This window comes from Thamnophis sirtalis, unplaced genomic scaffold (assembly GCF_051295495.1).
Source record: "Thamnophis sirtalis isolate CommonGarterSnake01/CBP01778 unplaced genomic scaffold, rThaSir2_p1.2 scaffold_5, whole genome shotgun sequence".
Lineage (NCBI taxonomy): Eukaryota > Metazoa > Chordata > Lepidosauria > Squamata > Natricidae > Thamnophis > Thamnophis sirtalis.
The window spans coordinates 88,333,314-88,353,633 of NW_028261385.1; the positions used below are offsets into that span (position 1 = coordinate 88,333,314).

A 20,320-nucleotide genomic window follows, 5' to 3' on the forward strand; every position below is an offset into this window, starting at 1 on the left:
AAAGTCACATGCCTATGGGAAGAAGACCTGGCCATTGAAACCTCAAATTCAAGTTGGAAGTCCCTTTTCTGGGTCCATCTTAAGTTCAAACAGTCACTAAACCACCAGCCATAAGTCAAAAAGTACTCATAATACCACACTGTATGCTGTAGCTGTTACGTATTTCTTTCTGCAATATAGGTAGTCCTCAACTTATGACCACATTCACTGCAGCTGTTAAGTTAGCAACATGGTCGTTAAGTGAATCTGGCTTTCCCGTTGACTTTGCTTGTCAGAAGTGAAGGGACACCCCGAGACACTGCAACCATCATAAATACAAACATCCAAATGTAAATCACATGACTAGGTGGATGCTGCAAGGGTCATAAGTGTGAAAGTGGTCTTACTTTTTAAAGTGCTGTTGTAACTTTGAACGGTCACTAAATGAACTGTTGTTAAGTTGAGGAATACCTGTACTGATCTCTTTGTCAGTACAGTTTCCAGGGCTAGCGTTGTCTGGAAACTCCTTCAAAAGTTGCAGCAGGAGACAGCAGCAATAGGGAGGGGCATAGTTTTTGTCCATTTTTCTTTTTCTGTGGCAGGTTCTGGCTAATGTACTAAGGATGAATAGCCATGTGCAGATAAGCCTCTCAGTCAGGTAAGAGAAGAAAAATATCCTGAAATGCTGGGCTGTTAAAAGTCTCTCGGTGAAGTACTGAATTGACCTGGTATTCCTCTGGCTGCAGATAAGAAAGTAACATTCCATTCTTCGGCTCTCTTACAATAAAGAGACGTCGGGAAGCAACCTAGGATTCTCTAAAGCAACCCCCCCTCCCGTTTTCCCTTATCCAACAGCCCCCCCTTCCCCTCCCGCAGCGTGTTATTGTTGCACAAAGTGTTTCCAATTACCGTGGCCCTCCTGGTATCTGGATCCATCCATCGAGTCGCGGGCCTTCTCCTCCCCCCCCCCAGCCCCGTCCCCTTTCTCGCGTCCCCTCCCTTTTCTCCGTCCGGTGCTGCCTGCCAGACATATGGGATCAATCAGAGCTTAAGCCTCGGTGCCGATGTGTTTGCGTTGGGAATGTTGACAGCCTGGCAGACACCGGCGGGGCTCTGGTGACAAGGAATCTCAGGCAGCAACAACTTCGGCCGAGCGAGGAAGAGGACCGGGGGTGGGGGGGAGTAGCGGAGAGAAGGGAGGTTCAGAGACACTCATATCTCCCCCCTTTTTTTGCCTTTCGAGCGCTGCGGGGAAGGGCTTGCGAGGGGGGGGGCAAACCGAGGCAAACGCGCGCAGCCTTCGCCACGTGCGCGCCGCGGTAGGAGCGAGTGGGAGACTTAAATCCAGCCGTCGGAAAAAGGGCGTGAGAGGAGAAGGGAGCAAACTCGAGGAAAAGGGACTTCATCGTAGACGGGCGGACGAGACCGGAGGGATGTGGCTCGCGGGGCTGTGTTTGTGGGTCGGTGGGGCTCTGGCGTGGGCGCCCGCGCAGCCCCGCAGCCTGTATCGCCCCTTTAACTTGAGTTCTCTAGCGGCGCTCTCGGCTCCCTTCAAGCCGGTCGCCTCCGGGACGTTGTTGTCGGAATCGCCTGCGGCGGCGGGCAACAAAGTGGAGAAACTCGGGCGGGCTTTCAAGCGGCAGGTGAGGCAGCTGCGGGAGAAGAGCGGCCGCTTGGAACTGGTCTTCTTGGTGGACGAGTCGTCGAGCGTGGGCCAGGCTAACTTTCTCAGCGAGCTGCGCTTCGTCAAGAAGCTGCTCTCCGACTTCCCGGTCGTGCCGACGGCCACGCGGGTGGCCATCGTGACCTTCTCCTCCAAGAACAACGTGGTGCCACGCGTGGACTACATCTCGCCTCCCACGCGGGCGCAGCAGCGGCAGCACAAGTGCGCCCTACTCAGCCGTGAAATCCCGGCCATCGGCTACCGAGGGGGCGGCACTTACACCAAGGGGGCTTTCCAGCAAGCCGCGGTAAGTTTGGCTGTGGTTAATCTGTAATTAATTTACTAGCTCCGGATCAAAACTCGCAGTTTATTTCAGGCCTGCGTTAGACCTGTTCCGGTGCTGGACTAGAACCCAGGAAGACTTGAGTTCCAATCACTGCCAAGTTCTGATTACAGGTAGTCCTCTACTAGCACCACAATTGAGGCCAGATTTTCTATTGCTAAGTGAGACAGTTGTCAAATGAATTTTGCCCCAGTTTACGACCTTTCTTGCCACCGTTGTTAAGTGAATCAGGTTTCCCCATTGACTTTGCTTGTCAAAAAGTTGTAAAAGTTGTTCAAATGACCCAGGGACAGTGCAAGTATGAACCAGTTGCCCAGCTTCCAAATTTTGATCACAGGACCATGGGGAATGCTGTGATGGTCATAAGTGAAAAATGGTCACAAGTCATTTTAGTGAATGGTCACTAAATGAAATGTTGTAAGTCGAGGACTACCTGTACTCCTTTTGTGGCCTTGATCTAGTCAGCTTGACATAATAACTAAAGCTATAAATCCATGTTCTATTAAAACTGCAGATTAACAGTTTCCATGCGACTGTCTGGTTTTTGCTAATTAAATACTTTGAAAAAAATGGCATGGGCTTCCCTAACCCAATTTTGGCTGCCACTTCTGAATGCTTTTGGCTCAAAAAGTTATGCAGGGCTATACCAAGCATGAACTTTCTATAGCAGCTTTTTCCATGCTTGACAGACTCAATAAATTTCCACACAGCATGATCAATACTTGGGAATTCTGACAGTGTATTCTTGATCTACAGCTTGAAGAAAATGGTCATTCTAGGATACCATATTTATTTGCATCTTGAATGTTTGATATTTTCGGAAAATTGGGTCAGAAAAGTCCATCTTTAGAGACACTTGTGAGATGGATAAAGATGGCCACGTGATTCGTCCCCATCTGGTTTCCTGACAGCAGCACCATTAAGGGATTGAATGGGCCATCCCAGATAATGCAAAATACGAAATTTGTATACATTTTTACATTTGTAAGAAAGTAGTGTTTTTGCAGGAGAACTTGAGTAGAACAAGCTGTGACATTGGCAGTTCGTAGTTTTTCAGTGTCTTTTCTTTTTTTAATGAAAAATGATGGTGGATTGGGTGATTTTTAATGATGTTATACAGAATTCCTATCATACAAGAAGAGACAACATAATAAATACTCTCTCCACTCATCTTCCCTAATCAGAATCTCCTGTATGCTATTAAGTATGGAAGCAAAAAAAGCAAATACAGTGGCAGCTTAGCAACTAATAAGTATATTATCCAGTAAGTTGTGACAGATCTCTATTTCATCACAGAACATACAATAGAGGTATCCATTTTTTTCTGATTGATTATTAATAACATTTGAGGGGCAGGTCAGTTTTTATTACCATAAACTAGTTAGGAAAAACACCTCTTTCTCCCACTTTTCACAGAAAAAGTCCTAATCTAAATCAATCTTCTCACAGATGTTTTTAGTCTCAGAGAATTATCCTGGAAGTTCTGATCTCAGATACCTCACAAATATAAAATGTGACCCTTATTTCATATATTCAGAGCCAAACCACATAACTTCATTTATTTTCTCCACAGCATAATGTAACAGGATGTCTATTCCATTCCATCACAGCTGTTCTTCACAGAGAAATGTTTTTCCCAAATGTTTCTTCCATCAAGTTTCAGACCAATATGAGTGAAATAAATATGGATACAGAAGGGATACTGGAGGGTATAAAAGTGGTTAAAAGGGCTTTAAAAAAAATTGTCAAGAGGTTTTGAGTACCGCCTTCTTCACTGCCAAGTGCTGAACTGCTTTGTATATGGTCAATGCATTCTGAAGTGCTTTGCACACAGTATTGTCTTTGGCAGGATAAACCATATATTGTCCTACAGATATTTAGCTTCCATCAGCTTAGCTAGCACAATCAGTTGTGAGAAATTATGGGAATTCAGCAACTTTTGGAGGACTATTTATATAGATGCTGGTTGACTATTCTTATTTAAACAGCAGGGTTTGTGTGTTGACCTCATGTGCCAGGCATAAAAAAAAATAAAGAAATTAAATAGCAAACAGGAATCTGTAAATTAAGGTCTGAAATTCAGTGTTTGAACTGGACCCAGAGTCAAATTATGGATATAGGTAGTCCTTGATCCTGAAGGGAAATTGATTATAGGACACGGACGGACACACACACACACACGCACACATCCATCTTTCTTTCATTCTTTTATATATGCCAGGAAAGAAGACAATAGAGAACTAGGTTTAAAATTTTGTATTCAGATTAGGGAAAGTTAATTTATTTAAGCTTTATTCATACTTTATGGGAGGATGCCATCCATGCAGGATAGAACACAGAAGAAGGCTTTTTCAGAAATCAATTTTTGCCCATGCAGTTTGAATTTCTTCAACAAATGCAATTTTGTAGCTTGGATAAAGACAAATTAAAAGAAATATGTAGACCTGGAAAATATGATAACAGAAATTATTTGTTTTCTTAATGGTGTTATATATTGATTGTCTTGTTTTAGGCATAAGTAAAGAGCAAGTGTGCTGCTTGCTTTCTCTTGGCAGAGGGACTTGCAGAACAAAACCAAACATTACAGTAGTATTATTTTCAAACTAGGTTTTGACTCAGTTTTAGGAGGAGAGGAAGAAGCCAAGGATCCCAATTCAAAAGTAATTTTATTATCCTCATTTATCATAACATACCGATGTGCTCAGTATGTATAGGGAGGTGTAACATTAATAGCATATTGAAATAATTAAGATAATAAAGCTGTTTTGCAAAGTTTGCTATATATACCGACCAAATAATACTATTATTATACCAAATTTACTGAGGAAATAGAAGAACTTACACTTTAATAACCATCTTTATTTTCTTCCTATGAAAAATTGCACCATTGTCTTCTATTTTCAAGCTCAAGCTACGCTTATCTTTTTGATGGGAAAGATTCCACTGTTTTTCTAGCCAAATAGGACATTTTTTGCAGGCCAGATTACAGCTTCAGTCTTGTACAGATTCCTGAGAAAAATGCACTTGCTTTTTATGTGACTCTTTAAAGCCAAAGCTCCTTTAATGAGTTGACTCATGTAAAGCAGCTGCTTTTTTCTCAGTCACTCAGGTTATAAAGAGTCATCTCTTCCAAAGAATGTTCAAAGCATGCACAATTCTAGAAGCCATGTAAGTATTATAAATACTTCAGTAGAGAAGAAAGAAGTTCACATAGCAGTGCTCTTTTAGTTAAAATTTACACACAAGATGAAAGAAAGGATAATGTTATTTGGATATGTGAATGACCTCAGTCAAAATTTGTCAGGAAACATAAAGGGGCTAAGATAATTGATTACTAATTAAATATATACATTTGCTGCAGAATTGTGATTTTCTGATACCATTATCATCAGTTATCCACCCTTGCTCTAAATACAACTTTAATTTGTAGAGTGATTGGTTTTTGATTTTTAAGAAATTTGTCTTTAGAGGCCAAGGAGAGCCCCTAAGTTATTTTAGCACTTCTTTCCTGGAAAGTATAATTACATTCTACAATAAAAAAAACAAAGGCACTGATTTTATTGTTGCTTAGTGGTCCAGCTAAAGACAACTGCAATTAGTTATCTTTTTAAGTGGCACTAGAAAGGAAAATACTTCAGCTTTTCCATTTTGGTTAAGAGAAATATTTACTGAAAAAACATACTTTGTCCTGACAGGTTAATCAATTACATGATGATAGAGGAACTTAATTGCATGGTTAATTAATTGTAAAAGAGATGACTGTCTAAGAAGAATTTGAAGGAAATTTTAAACATTGCTTCAGCATTTTAAGTACCTTATACTTCAGAAAGAAATAGAACTGTAAATTTAAGATGGTTCAACCAAAAAGGAAAATCAAATAAAGAAAAAAGTAGAAATGCCCGTAATTTTTTCGCAGTGACCAGATTCCCTATCTTATCTATGTAAATGGCCAACTCCAGTAAAAATCCTTACTGAAGCCCCTCCACCTCGTTTTTTCTCATTTGCCACTCTCTTTATCTTCCATAGGACTGAAAACCTTGGGCCAAAGAGGATATAGTGCATGAGCAAAAATTCATAGGAATTATTTGTTACCATATTTTTGGAGTATAAGATACACCTTTCCCCCCCAAAAAGAGTGAAAAATGTGGGTGCGTCTTATACACTGAGTACAGCAGTGTATTCAGTGTAAAAGATGCCCCCTTCACAAAAATGGATGTGCATAGCCTTTAGGAGGTTTGTAGAGTGCTCCTGGGGGCTGAGGAGGGCAAGAATCTGCCCCAGCCCCCAGGAGCACTCTACAAGCCTCCTAAAGGCTATGCATGCCCTTTTTAAAGCAAAAACCAGGCCCATTTTTGCAAAAAAATAAGCCTTTTTGCTCGTTTTTGGGGGGGGCAACCCCCAGGAGCACTTTACAGGCCCCACAAACTTTCTGCATGCCCCGTTTTTCACAAAAAATGAGGCATGCAGAAGGTTTGGGAAATCTGCAGAGTACATTTTTTTTTTAATTTACCTCTTCAAAATCTTGGTGCGTCTTATATTTCAAAAAATATGGTACTTATTGGTTTGATTTATTCATAAAACTCTGGTAATCATTTTTAATATGTTCATATGTTAATATTATCACATTGGAAGCAGCCAGCCACAAAAGTATATTTTTCCCACTTGGTTCAGTTTAATATATATTTTAAAAAGTGTCTCTTAGCCAGAATATTGTAAGCGTGCATGTTTTTTTTATTGTGGACATGTTTTTCTTTTCCTCAGAATAATCATTCTCAATAAACTCTTTCTTATGTGCTTGATGGGTAATAATTTATCCATGGGATAAATTGCTCATTTTCTAGTCCTTTCCGTCCTTTGTTGATGGACACTTTTAGATGATATACTCAATCAGTTTCATAATTTATTATAAATTCCTTGTATCATACATCCTATCTATTCTGAGCTGCGGTGGTGCAGTGGTTAGAATGTAGTACTGCAGGCTACTTCTGCTGCTTGCCAGCTGCCAGCAGTTTGGTAGATTGAATCTCACCAGGCTCAAACTATCAAACTACCAAACCAGTAGGGACAATTGGCATCAGTTCTCTGAACCGGTGGCAAAATCTTTGGTGGCCCCGCCCATGCCTACCTGGTTGCCCTATCACTGCTCACCTCTTCCTGCTGCTCCACCCACCCACCCAATCTCAATGTTTCTCCCTCCGTTCACAGCAGAGCTGCTGCAGCCTGTCCCTTTAAGGTATATCCAGGGAGGGAGGGAGCTGAGGGGGGACCATAAAGGGAGCAGCTCTGCTGTGAATGGAGGGGAAATTGTTCAGATTGTCTCTGCCACAGAATGCAAGGTTAAATGCAGCAGAGACAATCCAAACATTTCTCCCTCCATTCACAGCAGAGCTGCGGCAACTGTCCCTTTAAGGTACTTCAACCCCCGGGAGGGAGGGGGACGGGAGGGACCATAAAGGGAGCAGCAGCTCCGCTGTGAATGGACTCATACACACATTTTTTTCCTACTGGGTTCTGTGGGTGTGGCTTGGTGATGGTGGTGACATGTGACTAAGTGGGCATGGCCATGAGTGACATCGAGTTGGCCATGCTCACTCAGTCCCAGGACCCCACCACCAAGCCATGCCCATAGAACCATTAGTAAAAAAAATTAGAATTTCACCACTGCTTCCATCCTTCTGAGGTTGGTAAAATGAGGACCCAGATTGTTGTGGGCAATATGCTGATTCTGTAAACCGCTTAGAGAGGGCTGTAAAGCACTGTGAAGCGGTATATAAGTCTAAGTGCTATTGCTAAGTATTTTGCTATTCCCTACAGCTGAGCATATTATTTGCTTTAGAGTTTATGTAGGCTTATTTTCTGACTATAGTTTCTACCTTTACTAACTAGTAAAAACCTAAAACATTTTAGCATTCTAAACCATGTGAATGTGTCCTCTGGTTCAAGTGTAAAATCATCTGTGATTTTGATTACTCTAACTTGCTTTATATCACCTGCTCATGTCGTAGATCAGGCTTTTTGCCTCATGCAATAATTCTACTGTGCAAAAATGTACTCAGTGTGTGATATCTTTCTTCAGATATTTGTTCTTACTTTCTAAGCTTCTTGCACATTTCCATGATCTTATTTCCTTTACTCTACTCTCCACCATGGCCTTGCCTATGAAGAGATTCTCTCCTAAATTATTTACTTCCTACAATTTGCAGTACCACCAAAGAAGCAGACACTACAAGTTACAAAAAATGTTGTTCAACTGTTTTTGAAGAAAACAGCATTTTGAGGGGAGGGGGGAATAGTCCCTAAGTAATTTCATCCCACCAACAATTTCAGTACGTATACTGACAGTCAAGAAGTAGGGAATGCATTCTTATTTAATAAATAAATTCTTTATACACTAACTGAGTTATTTCAGGAAAGTCCCCTCTCCAAAGACTACTTCTGACCAATTTGAATGGCATAAAAACGTCTTGATCTATTTGAAAACTTGTCTGGTAAATACAGCATTCTGCATGTTTAAATAATTGTAATATATCTCTTTATTTTGCAGTTAAAATTTAGGATAACTAAATTATGACTGCAGAGACAATGCCAAATTTCCTTACACCCCTCAGAACCTCCTATGGCTATGGCTGTTACAATTGAAAGTACAGTTTCCTAACATTTTGAGATTAGAAACCAACGAAAGATTGAGATAAATCCTAATACAGTTGAAATGGTTGCTGCTTTTTTAAAAAAAGGCAAACTATATTTTATTCCATGTATGAAGGAGGCTCAAGCATTTTGAAGCTCTTTCTCCATTCTTCTTATGTGTAGATTTTGGCAATCATGTTTAACATGAAGTATCTTCTCCAAAATATCCCTGCTCATACCTATTAAAACTTCCAATAAATCTCTTAGAGAGAGAGATGTATATATACATTGTTGAATAAGCACAAAACTGATTCAGGCATGTTTAACCTCAAACCTTCACAATCGTTAAGCATTGCTACATGATTAAATTTACTCCTTTTTAAAAACAGGAGTAGTTTGATAGGTTACAGTTTTTAGTTTTTATTTAAATCAAATTAAATTTAGTAAAATGCATATTTAACCAATATTCAAAGCTTATTTGCCTAACCTAAAACTTATATCAAATGAAAAATGAAGTAATATGTAATTCTGTATGATTTCTACAGAAAAAAATGCTTGTTCTTAAGAAACAGCAGTAGGACAAAAAAAGCTGACAGAAAGAGTGTGAATATAGAAATAATTTGGAAAAGAAAAGAAGAAAAGTTTCTTTGGTAATTTATTTATTTTACTTTATTATTCAAATTTATATAGCTGGCTATCCATCATATAAGAAAATTAAATGTACAGGTAGTCCTCTCTTAATGATCACTTAGCAGTGGAACTAGCAACTCCATTGCTAAACAAAATAGTTGTTAAATGAAATATCACATGATTGCTGCCCTTAAATCAGGGGTGAAATGCTACCGGTTCAGACTGGTTCACCCAAACCAGTAGTAAAAATACTACTGGTTCGCCCGAACCGGTAGTAAAATAAATGAAACCAGATTAACAGAGTTGGAAGGACCTTGCAGGTCATCTACTCCAACCCGCTGCCCAAGCAGGAGACTCTACCCTTTTGACGCTCTGCGCATGTGCGGGAGGGCCTGCGCATGCACAGAGGAAGTCCTCCGTGTGCTCACATTGCTACCGAACCGATAGCAAAGGTAAGTGGATTTCACTCTTGGCTTAAATGATTGCAATTTGGCTAGTCCATGTTGCTGTCATTGGGAGTCCTATATGACTGTTAAGCAAGCACCTACCCTAATTCAAGCCATTCCCAGCTTGGTCCCTCCCAGCCCCAAGGCAAGAGGCTGCCTTCAATTCTCCCCACCTGCCTGTTTGCCCCATATCACTGCCATTTTGGTTACCCACCATCCCCATGGGTCCAAATATATGTTATGTGTCACAAGAGCCTTCCAGGAAGAACAGTGGAAGTGAGGAAATTGGATAATATTTTCCTTTAGAAATAATTTGTAAAAGCTTGCTGTAACTTGAAATATGTATAACTTGGTCTTTAAATGTTAAATCATTTGAATATATTTAGCTTAAATGGGTAAATCACCAGAACTGTATAAGCTGTAGTGGAAACTAAGGAGAAAAAAAAAACATTTCCAACAAAGGCAGTGTCAAACGATTTTGTATTATTGCCCCGCTGTGGTATGATCAGAAAAGGGAAAGGAGTAGACCACCACCAGTGATTGGGAGTGCGGGGTGGGGAGCTTTCACCACTATCCAAAAAGTATTATTCCATTCTGTATTATACTCTGTTTCTCTCAGAAATGTTGATCTTACAGTAGTCCTTCCAAAAACAAAATTGTATAAAAAAAGAGAGCGGATGTTGGCAGAAAAACCCATGAACAGGTCACCAACTTGATAGTTCTTGATTTTTCCCTGCCCTCCCCTTTCTTCTTCTTCTTCTTTTTCTAGCAAATATTGGTTCACTCCCGCGTAAATGCTACCAAAGTAATATTTTTGATTACGGATGGATATTCCAATGGAGGGGATCCTCGTCCCGTTGCAGCATCTTTGCGTGACTTTGGAGTAGAAATCTTCACATTTGGGATATGGCAAGGCAATATCAGAGAGCTGAATGACATGGCTTCTCACCCAAAGGAGGAACACTGTTACTTGCTCCACAGTTTTGCAGAGTTTGAAGCTTTAGCACGCAGAGCTCTCCATGAAGGTATTGGATCTAGGTCTGGCTTTGATTATCTGTGTGCTTTCAAGTTTGGGGATAATATATAATCTGAATTTGAAATATATAGCCTATACTCCTGTACAGGTAGTCCTCGACTTACGGCCATGATTGATCCTGACATTTCTATTGCTCAGCAATACAGTTGTTAAGTGAGTTTTGCCCCATTTTACAACCTTTCTTGCCACAGCTGTTCAGAAATCACTGCAGTTCTTAAGTTAGTAATATGGTTGTTAAGTGAATCTGGCTTTACCATAGACTTCGCTTGTCAGAAGGTCGCAAAAGGGAATCATTTGACCGTGGAACACTGCAACCGTCATAAATACGCCAAGTGTCCAAATTTTAATCATGTGGCCATGGAAATACTGCAGTGTTGTAAGTGTGAAAAATGGTCAGAAGTCACTTTTATGCCATTGTTACTATGAACGGTCACTAAATGAACTGTTACAAGTCGAGGCTTACCTGTAATAGATTAACTGGAAGATATTCATTATGCAAGCATAACATTGTGAAACTCAACCTTATCCTTTGCCCAAATGCTATTATAGTTATTTTTAAAGTAAGGTGTTCATTTTGATTTTAAAATAATTCTTCTGATTGTAATTAAATGTCTTTCAATACACATGGGAATATCGTGTGTGTGTGTGGCAGGTTCAAGAAGAATATTTGTGACCAATCACCCTAATCTCCTATAGTAAAAATGAAGTTTTCACGATACCTTATTTTTGTAGTTCTGAATAATCCATTCACTTTATTTTGCCTCTATGTCTTACCACTTAAACAACCCATTAAATCATGCTTCCTCCTTTACTCAATATACAATATTTCTACATTGAATAAACCAACTATACCAGATATATTTTTAAACTTGTGTAAGTTTTCAGAATTGTAAAAAAATGAATTGCATTTTATAAATACAAAACCTGAAAATTTTATAAAATGCAAAAAGTCAGATACTTTTGGAACTTTCTCTTTGAATATCTTGATTAGACAATAAATGTTTGCACAGTATTAAAGTCTACAGAACTCATTTTAACCATATGTTCAAGAGACTTTACTTGATTAATTTACTGGGTAATGTCAGATAAAACAAAATATTAAAATGTATAGTTTAATGAAGGAATACAATGTGGCTTTTGCAGGACAAAATCATTAAAATGCCTCAATTGTTTTCCATCTTTTAAGAATAGAACGTTGCTTTCTAGATAGATACAATAACGTTTCAATGAGAGGACTTCTGTATCTCAGTTTTATTATAATAACGTTTGCATAGAAGAATAAAAAGAACATTGTATCCATGGAAATTAATTCGCAAATGCAGATTTCCAAGTGTTAATGAAATGGAGCAGAACTATCATTGGAAATTAATTGATCTCTTATTCTCATCAATATCTGCTTGAACAGGAAAGATAAATGGATTTTAAAATAATTAGCATTGTTTCAGTAATTTTACCTATGGGGATTTAGCTTACTTTTGCATTTCAATGAAATGTCAATTTAAAAAAACTTTAAATGAATAGATGTCTCTAACTATTTATTTGCTTATTTATTTGGAACCCCTATCCTGTCCTCCCAAATGTCCTAATTACAGACTTGCCTTCTGGAAGTTACATTCAGGAAGATATAGCATACTGCTCCTATCTTTGTGAGGGGACTGAAAATTGTTGTGATACCATGGCAAGCTGCAAGTGTGGTACTCACACAGGACACTTTGAGTGTATCTGTGAAAAGGGATACTATGGCAAAGGACTACAGCATGAATGTACAGGTTAGTAACTATTTTCTTCTATTATATTTTGTATCAGACCTGGGTTTGGCAATGTTGTTCAAAGCTTCCCAGTGCTGTATATCCCAGCCCCATACTTATTGTACCAACAGATTGAATGGTTTTACAGAACGTATAATACATTCAAGAGATGTCTGTAATAGCCAAAGTCCAAACCTGAATATTTAGCCAGCCAAATGGCTCATAGCTCCTTATTTTTGTATGCGATTTCCATGCTTAGAGTTTTAGTATGTTAAATTTGACTTTACAAATTACATGTAATGCATATAGCTCTCACAAAACCCCCACTCATCATATAAATATCCATCAAAGAATTTGCCTGTACTGCAGTGTCTAGTGAGTATGTTGATGGAAAACTTGGGTTTCTTATTTATGGAAATTGTGAGAAATCATCATCTTTGGAGTGCCCCATCTTGAACATCAGTAGACCCAAACCATCATTCAGATTCAGATTTTTATTTAGCTGGATATATAATTATTGGTTTTATATAATTTGCATGTCCTTGTAAATATTGTCAGTATTTAATTAGATACATCTTGAGAGTCAATACACTTCATGGATTTCTTAACTGGCTAGATATCAGTAGCAGTATATTGCCTTGCAAGTTTGTCTCCACAGTAGAGATCTTAGCTTGCATAAAGTAACATAAACACACTTGGGGCAAAAATGGACTTTTGGTGCTTCTAGTTAAAATATGTCATGTGACAAGTAGATTGGTTTATCTAGGCTGTTATGGGTGTATATGAAAGTGAAATCTATAGGTTAGAAAAATTTACATGATAGGCTCCAGTGAATTGTGATAATCATAGAAGGAGTTCTGAGAAAATTTGACCAGTTTTCTGAATGAATGCAATGCCAGAAAGAAAATGTTCTCCTAGGTGTTGGTAATCATGGGCTAGGTAGGAGTAAGAAAAATAAAAAGGGGAATGGGCCATTCCGAAAGCCAAAAATGAATGAAAATGCTGACTGGTGATTGTCTACTTAAGGAAAATACTGTTTCAAACACAACTGCACACTGCACCAGCTGTACCTTCCAAAAGCTCTTCAAGGGTAGCCCCATGTAGAGCGCATTACAGTAGTCCAGCTGTAAGATGAGCTTAAATGGCTGAGCTCAGGGACTCCTGATCCAGGAGAGACTGCAATTGGCATACAATAAGTTGTGCAAAGGCTCTCCTAGCTGTGATTGCCACCTGCCACTATGGGTCTTGCAAACATAGCATAGTCTTTTTCCAATTGCTACAGCTCCTTTAAAAAAATGGAAGGCCACTAGTGACCCTTAGCAGGGAAAATTGCTTGGAGGTTTTAACGGGTAGTGCTGCAGGACAATATTAAGCAAAGAATTGAATGGCTTATTAATCATACTGCTTTAGGTTTTAATGTATAAAATATCCTATGCTGCAAAGCATAGTAATGGAGTATGACTGAATCCAAAAAGATGGACATCAAAATCTCCAGGTATTTCTGACACTAGCAAAGATAGTAAAATAGAATACAGGTAGTTTTCAACTTAGAAGAGTTCATATAGTGACTGAAGTTACAACAGCACTGAAACAGCGACTTAGGACTGTTTTTCACTCTTACAACCATTGCAGCATTCCCACAGTCACATGATCAAAATTTGAATGCTTGGCAACGAGTTCATATTTATGAAGATTGCAGTGTCCCGTCCCAGGGTCATGTGATCACCTTTTGCAACCACCTGACATGGAAACACAATGGAGATGCCAGATTCACTTAACTATGTTATTAATTTAACAAATGCAGTGATTTACTTAACAACAGTAGCAAGAAAGGCGTAAAATAGGGCAAAATTCACTTAACAAATGTTTCACTTAGCAACAGAAATCCTGGGCTCAATTTTGGTTGTAAGTCGAGGACTACCTGTAAAACAGGTATACTATGTATGTTTGTTTGTTTGTTTGTTTGTTTGTTTGTTTCATTGCAGATTCAGAAAAACTGATATTGTACCTTTGAAGTAAACAAATGCATCACTTTCCTAGCAATCTTAACATGGCATTTTGACTCTCCAGTATATAGATAATGTTGATAAAACAGCATGTATGGTTCTTGGCTTTTACACAATTGAATAAACAGATGAATGCATTCCTGACAATATTATGTACACTTTTCCAATCATACCAAATTAAATTATTATTTCAAAGACTGCATGTTAAAAATCTATTTATTATATGGAAGCTGCAAAGTGAATTTCTTTGGGCTAAAAGATGATGAAATACATAATTCTGCTGGCATAGTTATAATCTTCATAGATCCTGTCTAGAACAGGTAAGACTATAGTGCATTGGATCAAAATTTAACATAAGTGATGTTTCATTTACTATCTACTATAATGAAGCAGAGAAGGTTAGTTCTACAGTAAGCATGGAATTATATCCTCTATCATTCCTGAACATCAGCTGTGCTGATTGGGGTTGCATTCCAACCATTGGAGGACTGTAAGTTCTTTCTCTCTGCTGTATCCTTTTGATTCTGCTTTTAGTTTTTGTTCAAAAATATCTCATTCCAAATAAAGTAGGACAGCCAATTTTATTTATAAGGAGTAGATGTTTGAACCATCTACTCCACCATTCACCCCAATACTGGGGGAATGAGGGATAAAATGAGAGGGAGGAAAGAGATTGAGATCCCCTTTGAAATGCAAGGCAGTTGTGCAATATTGTGTAAAAAAGTGTATCGAAAAAGTTATTTGGATTGTGTGATCAGCTTAGTATATCAAGTATATGTGCCTAAAATATGTCTGCATCTTCCAAATGAAGAGGCTGGGATGGTTCATTTAGGTTTGTTGGGAGTTGTCTGGGGAAGTCTTGGACAATGTGGTAGTACATATTTTAGGAATCATCTCAATGGACTTTTCCTGCATGTTCCATCAAGCTATCTTGAGCTCTTTTTTCTAGAAAGATGAAAAACAGATCTAGTAAAACTATAAACAACAGTTTATTTTTAAGAAATATTTGGGTGAAGTCTCTTTTTTTGAAATGTTAGCAGGTTTTTTTATATATTCTAGCAGCTGCTCTAAATTTTGCACTCTTTGGCAGAAAGGGAAAGTCTTCTATATCCTTTCATAACTTTTAGACATTTTACTTTCTCTTTTTATGTATTGAAATGTTATGCTTTACTTTATATGATAACACAAGAAACTTAACTACCAAAAATAAAACTCCAACAAAAACAAAGCCAAAAGCAATCCGCCAAAAATCTCATACTACATTAAACTGGATAATCTAATCTCAAAATCAGAGGTGGATTCCTACTGGTTCTGACCGGTTCTACCGAACTGGTAGTGCTGCCTTCAAACAAAGAGCGAACCGGTTCTATGTTCCTTTGAAAATGGCCCTGCCCACCCGCCCCTGGGTTATACCTACCTTTATTTCAGCTTCTGAAGCCCAGGTGATCCGGGGAGGCAGATTAAAATGCCGCTTCTCAGCTGTTTTCCTTTTTTTCTGAGTAATTTTTATTTAATTGCGCAAAGACGTGCAGCACGCGTCTGGTGCGCTCTCAGCGAACTGTTAGTAATGCTGGTAGCAACCCACCACTGCTCAAAATATAACTAAAATCAAGATGTTTTTGGAAATAGAAACAAACTAAAAATTCCCTAGACCCTATCAGCTAAAATCAAGTGTATACATTAAAAGTTGCTAAATATAGAAAATCTCCCATATAATACAGATTGTACCACAGAGGAAACACTGAAACGGTTGTAGCTTTAGACCATTAGCAAGGTCCCCTATTCACCCTAAACAGATTTTATTTATTTTTAAAAAAGTAAATAGCTGCCTACTAGCTCACAGCAACTATAGGTGGCTTATAAACAATAAAAACACAATATAGAAAAAAAAAACCAGCACCCACCCATGGCAACAACATAGATTTTAAACCTGTGAGCTAGTATAAACTGAAGTGCAGGTGACGAAATCCTTTTTTCTTCAGTTTCTTTATTATTCACCTCTTGCTGATTAGATAAGTGTGGGCATCCTCTACTCTAAGACATTCTTTACCTCGTAATCAGATCCATCTGTTGCCATGGTAAAGGTCTTATATAATTGAAGGATCAATACAGAGCAGTACAAAATATTGATCAAACATTGGCTAATGTTTTTCTGTTCGCTTCACCAAGTTCATTTTGTACCTGGATACTCTCTAGTCAGGTACAGAATTATAATAATGTGTAGACAATGCCAAACTAATCACATGAAATGGTTGTGGAGTGGTCAGTGGCATCTACTTTGGGTTTCTGAGGAAAAACACTACTTTGCCCATTTAAATAAGAACCTGGTTTTAACCCAGAAAGCAAACCTGATTTAACCTACCTATTATAAGGATGTCCCATTGCTTTATAACATACTTTAGTAAAGTTAACAGATATGATCTTCCCAGTTATCAGGAGAAAAAACACAATGTTTTCTTTAAAAATCAGAAAGTATATCTGGTTGTTCTAGCCAAAGCATCCAATTTTAAGAATCCCTCAGACCTTATTAAATCTCTTGGATCCTTACCTCCTTCAAGTTACCTTGTATCTCCTAAAGGTTTTCTTAATCAGTTAGCAGGTGTCCTGGAGATTGGTCTGAAGCTAATCCTTGAAGTCCAGAAGAACAAAGTCAAAATAATACTCTTCTTATTCCTACTCTTCCTACTCCTGCTGCAACATTCAACTTGATTACCTTAGTGAGAATTGACCCTTAGCAAGAAAGTAATGGTTCATTGCATCTGAACCCAACTAATTCATAATGGGCTTAAGGTACACCTAAAGTTAGCAGTGTCTCTAGGAATCATAGCGGTGCCAGCAGTAACAGCTGTAACAGTTGTGCTGGCACAGTGTGGTTAGAATGCAGTACTCCTGGTTAACTCTGCCCACAGCCAGGAGTTCAATTCTGACTGGCTCATACAAAATCAATTCTAATTCGCCCTAGATTTCTCTTTAGTATACCAGTACTAAAAGGAGAAAATTCTGCATCAAATCCAGTTATTAGAATGTTCATCAATCAACTTTCATAATGTAGCCCATAACATCCAATTGAAGGTCTCCATGAGTAGCATGATGCTGATAACAATTGTTCAGTTTCATGAATTTCTTATAGTTCTTTTCCTAATTCATTTATGGCAATTTGCATCTGAGAGAAGCTCACTCTTTCTCTAGTATAGAGGTGGGGAACGATGGCCCCTTCATGATTTGTGGACTTCAACTCCCAGAATTCCTGAGCCAGCATGTCCACAAGTCATAAAAGGGCCATCGTTCTCCACCCCTGCTCTAGCATATAAATCCACTAATTTTAATTGAAGATCTTTATTAAAAGCAACTGCCTCAGGGCCTCCACATAAAAATACATGGCTTTTTCTGAAATGCTTATTATATAATAGTCTCCTAACATCTATCACAAGTCTCTGTAATCATGGTCATCACCATTGTTGAAAAAGTATGTTAATCTTATCCCAGCTAGCCTGCACCTGTTAATATAGCATGATTTTGAAACATTAATAAGATTTTGCCCTCATCCTCTCCAATTAAAATTCTGACTCCATCACTAACTGATCCTTTCCATCACTGCACATCCACAGGGTGATAACATCCTTTAATAATATGTTTTTGTGCGGGGAAATCCAAAGATGAGGTGGGGCAACACTGAAATTACTCACAGTTAAGTTTGCTTTTCAGTAATATAGAGCAGGAGTGGGCAACGTCAGCCCCATGCTGCTTGGGAATTCTGGGAGTTGAAGTCCTCAGGTCATAAAGTGGCCATTGTTGCCTACTCTTATATTGAGTGTACTACTAGTGCTTTCAGTTAGAGGGGTTGGAGAAATATTTTGTAATAAATACTGCAAGTATGCCAGATGCATTGCAGTTTGGCTGTGTGGTGTATGTACACTGGAGGCCTAAATCATTGTTTAGGCTGCACAATAATAAATATTTTATGGTGAACACAAATTTTGTTGATAAAGTTTGTCATAAGTATGCAAAGATCACTGATAGGAAATGAAAAACAAGCATTTTATCACTTTACATATTATTTTCAGAAAACATACATCTGCATAATTTCTTACATATACAGGCTGGCTTGATGCCAGCTTTTTAGCAGTGTTTTGAATCTTTACAACTGTTAAAATAATACTTCTTAAAAATCTGATGGATGAGTCCACATTACTGGATGGAAACCAATAATTGTCTTTGCTTGAACTTTTGATGACTTTTATAACTGCCTTTTGTTGTAATATGGCAAGACGTATCAAATAATATTTCTGTATCTTATCCAAAGAGTGTAATCATTCAACTGCCTAGAAATAGTTTTTCTCTCTTTTCTTTTTTTCAAGAGTGACTTAATGTAGTAAATTAGCCTACTGCTTTCCAGATGTGCCTGATTACAACCCCCATCATTCCCAGACAGCAAAATTAAAGGAGCTGAAGTTTTAAGAAAAGTTTTTAGAATGCTTCTGTTTGTAAAACAAGACTTAAAAGTAAATCATTTGATATTTTATTTTGGACTTCAGTTATCCAAATGCAGTTACCAATAGCCAACTGGCTGCTAAATAGCATTTAATAAATATAAATATGTATGTTTAAGGATTTTTATCTACAGAGTCCAAGCAATGGACTCACTGTGTTGTAGCTCCAGTTCTTTGGATTAGCTCATTGCATAAAACTATTCTTGATCCTGTTGTATTTTTAAGAGACATGTTAAAACCTGGCTTTTTAAGAAAACCTTACTAGAAGAACTAGTATAAGGTTGAATGCCCATCCAAGTTGGGGTTATACATTTTGTTCAGAACAGCATTAGTTTCTTTTTCAGTAATGTGTTGCTACTATTTTATATTTTTGTTTCCCATTTATATCAGTTTTATATTTTAAATCTTTTACTGTAGGCAGGGCAAGTAAAACACTCATATTCCTCCTTATGGTAAGTTCCATAAAGCCAGTAGTGTTTCTCTTCAAGCTACATGATCTGATTTCTTATATGCAAATAGAGTTAAGATAATGCTGGCAATTCCCATGAGCTACTGTAAAAAAGAACCAACCAACTAAATCAGGATTAGGCTAAAGTGGCTATTTTTGGCAGGAGAGAGAAAACACAGTTTTTGAAAAATTGTTCATCAGAAAATTGAGCAACGTTTTTTGTGTTGTTTCAAATTGCTCACAATCATCATTGGAAAGCTGGCATTCCCAAACCATCATTTTCAGTCTACATAAGCAAACGTTGTTAACAATCTTGATAATTGTTTGGAGTGTAGTTTGGGTAACATGTCCATGTATCTTTCACTAAAAAAAATTAATGTTCTGCTGGTGTAATGTAGTTATGGTATACAAATATCCTACCATTCTCACAGCGTTACCTTAATATCTATGTATACATTAGCCATGTAGTGTGACTCTACTATTATTTATCCTTATTATCTTCCTTATATCCTCTTTTATTGGTGGCATTATTTTTATTATTATTCTGTTGCTTTACATGTACACTGAGAGCTTATATACCAGAGCAAATTTCTTGTGTGTCTAATCACACTTGGCCAAATAAAATATTCAACTCAATTCAATACTGGGAATAAAATAATTGTCCTTCCAAATCTAGACCTAGAATTTTAGTGTTTGGAATGTGAATGTTTCTTTAACCAATGCTTAGGTATATTTTATCTGCTCCTAACAGAAGTTCTATCCAGCTAGGTGGAGCACCCAGTTGATCTTGGCTGAACTCAAAAACTAAATTAGATGAATCAGGTTTAGTTAAAATTTGAATCAGAAATCACCTAGCAATATCAGGACTGTAGGGTGGCTTGGGAAGTCAAAAATCAAAATTTAA

General features: G+C 38.0%; 1 protein-coding gene across 1 annotated transcript in view; it reads left to right on the forward strand.

Annotated features, from left to right (window-relative positions):
- The first annotated feature begins 1,294 nt into the window (after positions 1 to 1,294).
- SVEP1 (sushi, von Willebrand factor type A, EGF and pentraxin domain containing 1) overlaps positions 1,295 to 20,320 on the forward strand; it is a 154,551-nt gene continuing 135,525 nt past the window's right edge. The window contains exons 1-3 of the mRNA XM_087716154.1: positions 1,295 to 1,949; positions 10,458 to 10,713; positions 12,317 to 12,493. Of these exons, the coding sequence (XP_087572280.1) occupies positions 1,413 to 1,949; positions 10,458 to 10,713; positions 12,317 to 12,493 (970 nt within the window). The 5' untranslated portion in view covers positions 1,295 to 1,412. The remainder of the gene's footprint in view (positions 1,950 to 10,457; positions 10,714 to 12,316; positions 12,494 to 20,320) is intronic.